At 39.3% G+C, this 10,708-nt stretch overlaps 2 protein-coding genes across 2 annotated transcripts; both read right to left on the minus strand.

Moving 5' to 3' along the window:
* Positions 1-234: 234 nt before the first annotated feature.
* On the minus strand, positions 235-4,696 carry LOC101293615 (cell division cycle protein 48 homolog). The gene is made up of 9 exons (XM_004304403.1): positions 4,605-4,696; positions 4,337-4,502; positions 3,709-3,937; positions 2,528-3,294; positions 2,207-2,428; positions 2,040-2,111; positions 1,647-1,928; positions 881-1,240; positions 235-786 (listed from the first exon to the last, which is right to left on the minus strand). Exons 1-9 carry the CDS (start codon positions 4,631-4,633, stop codon positions 490-492), a joined length of 2,424 nt encoding a protein of 807 aa, XP_004304451.1. The 5' UTR covers positions 4,634-4,696; the 3' UTR covers positions 235-489.
* A 1,343-nt stretch (positions 4,697-6,039) lies between these two features.
* Positions 6,040-8,102, minus strand: LOC101293910 (UDP-glycosyltransferase 86A1-like). Its single transcript, XM_004304404.1, has 2 exons — positions 7,486-8,102; positions 6,040-7,120 (listed from the first exon to the last, which is right to left on the minus strand). Exons 1-2 carry the CDS (start codon positions 8,012-8,014, stop codon positions 6,177-6,179), a joined length of 1,473 nt encoding a protein of 490 aa, XP_004304452.1. The 5' UTR covers positions 8,015-8,102; the 3' UTR covers positions 6,040-6,176.
* Positions 8,103-10,708: the final 2,606 nt, after the last annotated feature.

Below are 10,708 nucleotides of genomic sequence, written 5' to 3' on the forward strand. Positions count from 1 at the left end.
GTAGCAGTCCGCAGTCGTATTGATCTCCTTAAAAGATCGGTAGAGTGAAACTTTGGTTGCAGCTCTGAAACAAACACGAAAATTGCTGGAGAAACAATTCAGAGGATTATCAGAAGCTTGTCTTTCATGATTCGAATGCCATCTGTTGAAACTCACTATTTTGGGGATTTTTAAACATTCTTGACAAACAGGCAATAAAACACACGCAGCAAGCAATGACACGCAGCAAGCAATGAGAACAAAGGACAGAACTGTCGAACTGAAATAAATTGTGCAGTCTTTACATCATCCATTGTAAACTTATCAAAAGAAAACACTGTTTAACTTAGACTATCCTTGGGTCATCCAGAGGCCACAAGAACCCCAAGGCCTTTTCAGCCACAATAACGATTAAATGGACACTAGCACCAGCACACTAGCACCAGCACCGTGATGGAATCCAAAATGCAGTTTGAAATTAAAAGATGAAGTGTGCATAATGGAACTATTCTAATTGTAAAGGTCATCTTCATCGGCCCCAGCACTACTAGTTGCAAAAGGATCAGATCCAGTTGTGGCCGCAGCAGAGCCAGTTTCTGGAAACCTAAACTCAGTTCCAAATCCTCTTGACTGCTGCAGTGTCTGAGCAAATGCCTGGTATTTGCGGATATCAGCATCACTAACACTCCGACGAGCAAACTTCATTGATTCCTCAAAGTGAGCTGCCCTGATTTCAGGTACTTCATCCTCCACATCTTCCTCCATAGCCTCAGGATTCTCGCTTCTCCTCCTCTCCCTTTCAATATCCTGCAGGAACAGGAAGTATTGGTTACTCACAAATGAATTCACATTTCTGTGTCACAGGGAGAAATACAAGTAACCAGGAAGTCCAATTTCATACCTTCTCAATATTCTCTCTGATGGCATATTTGCAAGCACGCTGGCAAATTTCTGTGATATCAGCACCACTGAATCCTTGGGTGTACTTGGCAAGGGCATTAAGATCCACATCTTTGGCAACTGGAGATTTCCTCAAGGCTGCCTTGAAAATTTGAAGGCGGGATTCCTCATCAGGGAGAGGGATATATATCAATTGATCCAGACGTCCCGGACGTAGAAGTGCAGGGTCTATAATGTCAGGCCTGTTAGTGGCGCCAATAATGAAAACAGTCTTCTTTGCAGACATTCCATCCATCTCTGTAAGCAGTTGGTTCAAAACCCTATCTGCAGCACCTCCGGCATCACCTGAACTGCTACCTCTCTGCAAGATGTACAAGTAAAAAAATAAGCATATGTATAGATAGAGTGATACACATAGGTTTAGATAACACACATTGTGAGAAAAAAATCACTAGATTAACATACTAAGCAATTAAGCATAGGTCCGGATGGGAGTTACGCATCACGAGATTAGGGAAGGAAAAAACAAATAGTAGTATCAATCTGAAGTGCTCGATAGGGTAAGGATCCTAAGAGTTGCTGAGGTCATCATAGTGCTCGTTTGGGCAAGGCTCTTAAGAGTTGCTGAGGTCATCATATCATATATGTTCTAAGCTACGAAAATTCAAGTAATACATTCTCCATATTTAACTTCTGGTTGATTAATTGCAATATCCAACTTATAAGTTAAATGCAGAAAAAGAAGAAGAATAAAGACAGCCTCAAACCTGAGTAGCAATGGAATCAAGTTCGTCGAAGAACAGAACACATGGAGCAGATCCACGAGCCTTGTCAAAGATTTCCCGCACATTGGCCTCACTCTCTCCAAACCACATAGTAAGCAATTCGGGTCCCTTGATACTGATAAAGTTTGCCTGACACTCATTTGCAATGGCCTTGGCAAGAAGAGTTTTACCACACCCAGGAGGGCCATAGAATAGAACTCCCTTTGAGGGCGACATCCCAAATTTCTCAAATTTCTCAGGATGCTCAACAGGATATTGAACTGTCTGCATCACAAGGCAAAACATATTTTAAAGTTTTGTTACGAAGAATAACATATATCTTATAGATAATAATTAATTTTGTATATAGCCGTACAACAGAGTACACTCAATTACCTCTTGAAGTTCTCTCTTAACATTCTCAAGACCTCCAATAGCATCCCAAGAAACATTGGGTACTTCAACAACCTAGCCAATAAAAACATAATCATGTTATGGATTCCATTAACAATGCTTTCAATCATAAAAAAACACCATCACTATAGAAAAAACAAAATACTTACCGTTTCACGGAGAGCAGATGGGTTACTTGTTCCGAGAGCAGTAGAGAAGTGTTCATTTGTAACTGCCATTGAGTTGAGTATCTCAGCATCTATTTCCTCATCTTCCAAGTCAATGACATCCATCTTCTCTCTGATGCACTGAAGTGCAGCCTCAGTACATAGAGCAGCAAGATCAGCACCAACATAACCATGCGTCTCCTTGCCAATCTTTTCCAGATCAACCTATACAGAGAAAACCACATTTATAAGCACTTTATCAAGTAAAAAAAAAAAAATCACAACTTGGAATTAAAAGAGTATAAGAACTATATCTAAGCTTACATCTTCAGCAAGCTTCATGTTCTTTGTATGAATACGAAGGACCTCAAGACGCCCAACTTCATCTGGAACACCGATATCTATCTCCCTATCAAATCTACCAAACCTTCTGAGAGCTGGGTCTATACTGTTAGGACGATTTGTAGCCCCCATAACAATTACATGTGCACGGGATTTAAGTCCATCCATAAGTGTCAAGAGCTGGGACACAATTCTCCTCTCAACTTCACCATGTGTCTTCTCTCTCTTGGGAGCAATTGAATCAATCTCATCAATAAAGATAATTGATGGTGCATTCTTCTCTGCTTCCTCAAAAGCTTTCCTGAGGTTGCTTTCACTCTCTCCAGCAAGTTTTGACATGATTTCAGGCCCATTAATGCAGAAAAAGAATGCCCCAGTTTCATTTGCGACAGCTCTGGCGATTAGAGTCTTACCAGATCCAGGTGGCCCATACAACAGAATACCCTTTGGTGGCTTCACACCAATTGATTTAAAGAGCTGAGGATGCCTCAATGGCAGCTCCACTAATTCACGAATCTGAGCCATCTGCTTCCTAACACCACCAACATCATCATAACCAACCTCATCTAATCTATCCTCATCCTCACGTCTTACAGGCTCTCCCTCACAGAAAATTTCAGTGTCTGGAGCAACAACACAATACTCAGAAGGATCGGTCTCAATAACCTTGAACTCTACACTCCTCATTCCTCCTCTCACAAGGAAGAGATCACCCTTCCTCACTGGGCGGTAGGCCTCCAAGAAATAAGCTGCAGTATGGATCAGAAGAGTAGGTAAATATACAACATAGAGAACCACATAGTCGAAAAAAAAAAAGCAACAGTGACCATCACATGGTAGAAAATGTGTTATATGACACATTTGCATGCTCTTTCAATAGTAAAGAGAAGTATCAAACTTTTCACATGTATCTATGATGTAATCGAATGATCCACTTGTTAATTACTCTAATCACAGCACAGCTGTAATTTTTATGGATGCCGACATAACAAAACAGCAGTCCCAACTGCAGAAGTTAAAACATTTAAGAACTACATTTTTGTTACTTGTTCAATACTGGTATAGCTCTGTAGCAAGCTCAAAACTATAGATATCTTTATCTCATGTATTCAGTTTTAGCTTTTGTTACAGCTGGGAATAAAAAGGTTTAGATAGGGACTCACGTTTCAAGTAGGCATCAAACAAACTTCCAGTGACACCTTCAATAGTGTCATCCACAGGGAGAATGTGCACCCGCTTTCCGTACTTGACATCAGCACATTGGTGGACAGAGACAACATCCCCAAGCCTAACCCTTAGGTTGCTCCTCACAACCTTGTTCATCCTAATCTTTGGTTCGTCACAAGTATCATCAGCAAGGGCAATGCAGATTGTATCCTTCCTTTTCTTTCCCTGAATTAATGACAGAAAAACAATTAGCTCTCATACTTCCAAATAATTATAATATCAAGCATACAGTCCAAAATTTAGATTTCGGCACCTAATCCCAGCTTAACGACCCATTATATTCCAACGAAACTAGAATTCATAAACATTCCGTCAAAAACAAACAGTACAAACACCTGAACTAGTACAAAAGCATAAACCTTTACATCAATACCTAACTTTCCGAACACCCAAAACACACCCAATCACCAGATCTCAAACAAAATGCACAAACCCATCAACCAAACTACAAACCATCCTTCACTCACTCCCCAAACCCTAAATTTCCCAGCTCGAAAACCAAAACACCCAAAATCCCATCAAATTTCTTCACCGGTATTCCAAATTACACCATCAAAACTGTACCTTGATGAGAATAGTGTCGCCCCTGAAGAGCTGGAGCTTCTCCATGGTCTCAGGGTGGAGCGCGACGACGGAGTTGTCATCGTTGATGGCCTCATCGACGACGAGGCGATTCGCCGCCTTCTTCCGCTCGAGAATCGCAGTGCTGAAATCCCTCTTGGTCCCCTTACTGCAACAAAAAACAAAGAATCGCAATCAGAAATCAAAAATCCCCAAATTCGAGAAATTAGGTCAAAATCGAGAAGAAGGGGAATTGGATCTGGGGGCTTACGGGTCGGACGATTCAGCTTTATCGGTCATGATTGAAGAGAGAGCAGGCGGAGGAAGACCGATGAAGACGAAGCAGAGAGATTGAGGAGGAGAGAGAGCAGAATAGAGAAGAGAGTGGGTGCTGTGTTGGGGGTTGGGATATTTATATAGAGAGAGCCCAAAGACTTTTAACTAGGTGTCTTGTTTGGAAAGAAAAGGTTTTTGGGTTTACTTCGTTTTTAGTCTAGGAATAATAATGCGAAAGATTTTTATGTTTAATTATAATTTGTAAGTTTTGTGTATTTCTCAATTGGAAAATTACAATTTCATGTTGAACAATGAATTAATACACCCATGAATTGGTTTTCCCAAGTCATATTTGATTTTGATTTTGATTTTGATTCCATGGAGGTATAGGATGGATTGTTCTCTTTCTTGGATTGGTTATGGATTGGTTTTATGGCTTTAAAATAATCATGTAAATTAGACCATAGGAATCTAGAATGTTCTATATACTTGTTTCTATGTAAGTGTGGATGCCGACTAAACTAATCCAATTAGCCTTGTATGTCCAACAAAATTGGGGCATCCAATATTTATATGAAAGAGATAAATTAATTGTTTTGCAATATTGGTAAATTACTTTGTAATTTTTTCTTTGATGCTTCAAAAGTTGGAAATAATATTCAACAAAATAAATCATAGCCTGAATTATAAGACAAGCAAATTAAGATAATGTGCAATTATTTTTGGGAAAATAATTTTTAAGGCCAAAAATTACTACATACACTAGTATTGTTAAGGCCAAAAAACAGTTTGAAAAGAAAATATGAGTAATGGCTATTAGAAATAACCCTCATTAGGAAAACATAAAATTACTTTGCATTGGAAATACATCTTTGATCATATATAAATTTATAAGATATAGATTCACTCTAAAAAAAAAGTAAAGAGTTGGATAAAGACTTAACCCGAGTATCCCTTTAACCCTCATTTAAGAAAGTAATAATCTCAAAAAAGAGGAAAGTAATGTTCATAGGATAAAGGCTTGAGTTTGGAAAATGGAAACCCAAAGGAACAGAGAACATATGGGATTGGGCTGGGCTGTCCTGCAAATTGGCCAATTTTTTAAAGCACCCAACGCACTAGTGGATCTTTTACTTCAAAAGGAGAAAAGAGTACCAACCACCAACTAGTTCTTCACACGTATGCAAGTATGCAACACACACAGACCTTCATTGTCTGTCAGCATATTCAATGGTCTAGATTCACATATAACACAAACAAAAACAGAATGTTCCATAATAGGATCATGGAATTACATAGCTCTGATTGGTTTATGCGTATGAAATATCTCTTTACATCTCAATCTATAGCACTAGAAATTCCAAAACTAGACGAAAATGTGATGGCAGGCAACCCATATAGTGACACACATTTCTTCATTTCAAGAAAATGGACAAACATGAACGTAAGCGCCGCACCAGCCCATCTTGTATCTGATAAAAGAAAACAAAGGAAACTGACAACCTTGCCTTATTGGAATATGCAACAAAGATTTAAGAACCGAATATGCAACAAAGATTTAAGAACCCTAGTGATTGACATTGAAGTCTTTGAAGCTAAGCCCATGTTTCTCTTGGATTTTAGCCTTCACATCATCTATGAATCGAACAAAGTTTCCATTTGATGAACCATCTTTATCCAACGCACTCTCCAATGTGTTCTTGACCTTCCTGGCATTCCTCCTCAATTCCTCACTTGACTTTCCACTCATCAAACTGTTCACCTTCTCTTTCACCTCCTCCTCTGTGATCGATTTCCGATCACAAAGGTTAATCCCCACCTTCCAATCATCGACGACTAGTTTCCGATTGGTGAATTGGTCAGTCAACAATGGATAGCACAACAATGGGAGGCCGCGCCACATACTTTCCAATATGGAGTTCCATCCACAATGTGTTAAGAATCCTCCAATTGCAGGGTGTGAGATGACTTCAATTTGACTACACCATGACACAATCAACCCTCGATTTTTGATCTCATCTTCGAATCCGACGGGTAGGATTTGGGTCTCATTGGAGCTGACAATATCAGGTCGAAGAACCCAAATGAAGCCGACTTTGCTTAGCAAAAGCCCGTTGGCTATTTCCTCTATGTCTCTTTTGCTAGCGTGTGCATAGCTACCAAATGAGACATAGAGAATTGAGCCATCCGGTTTAGTGTTGAGCCATTCGATGCAGTCAAATTCGGACCAGAGGCTCGTGGCCACGGTGCTCTTCGTGAATCCATTGGGGAAAATAGGGCCAATTGCATAGGTAGGTTGCTTTTCTTGAAAGGCAGATATGGTACCTGATTCAAGCTCTTGAATTGTGTTACAAAGAATGAAATCTGCCCTTTTAACTTCCTCAAATGCCTTGAATATGATCCTGTGAACTACGGATGTGACATCAGTTGCTTGAAGGTATGACATCAAGTCTTTTGGTTCAATTGCTTTCACACCTGGAATGTAGTCGATTGTATCTTGCCGATGATTACCTACATAGAAAAATTACTAATTTCAGTAAAAAGTATTTCATATATACGTTATATAGTCATACCATTAACGGATTAACCTCAAATATATATGTTTAAACTAAACTTCACATGAGAGTGAGACTTGCTCCCTACATTGTCCGCTTCCGATGAGTTAATTGTGTCCCATCCCTTATTGATATAGTACACATATACAATGTCAAGACCAAAAAGTTACCTACATGCATGGAAGTTAGATTTTGTAGACATTGCTATAAGATTAGCAATTCGGCCGGACTCAAAACTATGAACTGCAGATCTTAGAAGGAGGTGGAGGCAAGAAGCAGGGAATAAAGATATGGTTGAGAGTTGAGAGTTGAGACACTAACCAGGAGAAGCAAAGTGACCATTTTCTCTGAGGAGGTATATATGGTAGTAGAGGGTTAAGACCAGAACTGGTTCAGTCCAAAATGACACGTTCACAAGGTTATACTTTGCTGCTATCATTGTTGGCCACACAAAGAAAGTGTCCGCTATCAAGCAGGTGACCGGTGGGTCGGATCTGACTAGTTCTGCTACAAGTTCATCCACATGAGCTGGGAAATCATGCAGGACACCTTCCCAAAACTGGTCGTGGTTGAGGGATCGATCGAATCCGATAGGAAAACCATCACTGATCGTTACATAACGTATGTCGAGGCTCGATTTACACACCCCGTCGAAGATGTTAACGTCTTCTGAGGGGGTATCGAGACTTTGGGACTTGATTATTTGGTGGTGAACTGCCCGAGTGTTGACAAAGGTGACTGTGAAACCGTTTGATGCGAGCTTGATTGCGAGATGGACTGCTGGGATTACATGGCCTTGGAGAGGGTAGGAAAATAGAACAGCATGAGGCTTTGAGTGATTGTTCTCCATCTCAAAACTCAAAAGCTGCCTGTGTTTTTGGCGAGAGGAGGATGAAAATGATCACAATTAGCTAGCAGTGAGATATTTTGAACTCGAAGTTGAATAGTATAAGCTCCCAATAAGACTAGAGCTATATATGCAAGTATAGCAAGGTTAATTTACCTCCTATGGTTAACTACTTATAGAAATAACTTTCTGGTGATTTTGCCTAGAACTTGGCTTGATCGATCGGCCATATTGCTCCAGGTGCGTAGCTTAACCTGTCACTGTTCTAAAAAGACAAAGGAAGAGGTAATTCTGTAATCCACTGGATGCTTTACGATGTGCTTTCGTGGTTCCAGTCAAACAAGTCCACAGGTGCAAAGTCACAGTGTTACTGTGTTATTTAATCCATACTATCAGGATTTTATAATCTAAATCATGCAATCAGTGAAAGATTACTAGGATATATGCCATGTTATTAGCTAATAAAGCTTGCTCAATTATCAGTAATATGAAGTTGCTTATGCTTATGTCTGTCTATCATCAATCGATCTGTCGATGTCAAGATGTCATGATCATGTTTCGTAGTTTTTTGGATGCATGATTGCACTATAACTCTGAACAATTCAACAAGTACATGCCACTGCACTGATTGAAACCTTCCTGGAATGGTTAAATCCATGAAAATGAAAAGCCGTAAAAACAAATTGATTCAGGTAAAATTTTGATTTAGATGTAACTACCATAAATGTATGCAGAATCAAAGATATTAAGCCCTCTCCTTCGTCAGGGCCGGTCGAATGTTTTGAAGGACCCGGTGCGAAAAAAAAATTGGGGCCTTTCTAAATTTACAAACCAATACAAGGAACAAGTTGTTAAATTTATTGTGTGTATATTTAATTTATGTATAAAATTGTAGGAAATCAAAAGAATACCTTTAGGGAATAGAACAAGAGAGTTTGAGTGTATAAATAAAGCCAATTAAGAGATAGGAGTTGGGAAATTTGAAGATGAAGATAGGAAGTATGAGTACCAGGAGGAAACAAAGAGTAGAGAGGCGGAGGAACAGCGATCAAACCGAGGTGATCAATAATTGAATAGGTTTTTTTTTTAAATTTCACGCAGAGGGTCTCGCTCGAACTACTGACCTGCTTGCCGCATCAAACAAAAACGCCCCTTAAACCAACTCAATCAGACACCCAGTTTGTTAACAAAGATAAATTATTATATATATATATATAAACTTCCGCTGGACAAAAAAAAAAGACCCCTTGCCGGCCGGGGGCCCTGTGCGGCGGCGCCACCTTGACCGCCCCAGGGCCGGCTCTATCCTTCATTATGAAGGGTAGCTAGCGGCGTACAATGGTCCAGACTCTCCAGACCATGTACGTGGAGGGATGAACTCAATGATGTGATTGCAAATCCTTGTGTTTCCTTGATGTATATAGCAGCCTCATAATGGTGCTACACAGCCTGCTGGGAAGTTCATTAAGTTTCTGTTGATCAGTTCTTTTCATCTTCGATCACTCCCTTTATGGGTTCCATATATGCTTGTGACTACTCCTTGCTAATACTAGCTGTAAGATTTATTCAACAAAGGGGAATAAGACTAGGGATGGAGGTTGGCTTGCTGACTTTGCCTATTATCTTCCTACTAGTTATACAGACATATATAGCATATACCAAAGAAGGCCGGGGTAGATGTCATTTCATCAGGACCAGTTGTGCGCCGTCCTTCTTCAAATAGATCGAACGCCTTCACAACCATGTATCGGCCAATCACCTAAAGCAACATGCAATCATGTTAATCTTGGCCAATTACCTAAAGCCTCGTGCAATCATGTTAATCTCGGCCAATATCAACTAAAGCCTCGTGCAATCATGTTAAGTCTCATCCATTTTGACCATGAAGCTTGCATCAAATGGCTTCACCATCGAATACATTCATCAACAGATAACCAAATCGTAACCTGCTGAAAATAGTGGATATGCTACGATTTGATTGTTAATTTTGCTATATTCTTTGCTAGTTTACCTTATTGTCCATTTGATTTTAGTTCTTTTCATGTTTATGAAGAAAAGAAGGAAATAAGAGCGCAAGATATAGAAATGAATTTGTGTCAGCTTGACATTGCCACTAATCTTCCTACTGATTTCACTTCCAATGAGATTTCTATAAAAGAGTTATGTGTGTAAGGAGAAATTGGTACGAGAAGCAGTGGATACGCTTTTTGATAATAGAATCCGTGGACAACCAATGAGAAACGGTCATAATATATAAAGTTAAATAGCTAGCCAATAATTCATTACACGTCCTAATTAACTCAGAACCGACATACATGAAAATGAAAAACCATTTATATTTTGCTATACATATAGTCAGCTGAAAAAAAAAATATATTGTTCGAGTCGACTACTTGTATTTCAAACCTGAGAACTCTAAATACAAGAAGGAAACAATGGTTACATGTCAACAGCTAGATACCATTTTTTACTTGGATGTGTGACATTACACAACTTGATACACGACAAAAGAAGGAAAAATTTCAGTTTACTCCTCTGAATTTTAGGTCTAAAATCAGTCCGATACCTCATTTTTTTATAATCAGTTTCATCCCTAAACTTTTAAAATAACATCAATCTCGACCAAAATGATTAAAATAGTCCTTGTTACGGTTTTCCCTCAATTACAGTCTCCATTACACCCCCAAAAAACNTAAA

Source organism: Fragaria vesca, linkage group LG6, assembly GCF_000184155.1.
Source record: "Fragaria vesca subsp. vesca linkage group LG6, FraVesHawaii_1.0, whole genome shotgun sequence".
Taxonomy (NCBI): domain Eukaryota; kingdom Viridiplantae; phylum Streptophyta; class Magnoliopsida; order Rosales; family Rosaceae; genus Fragaria; species Fragaria vesca.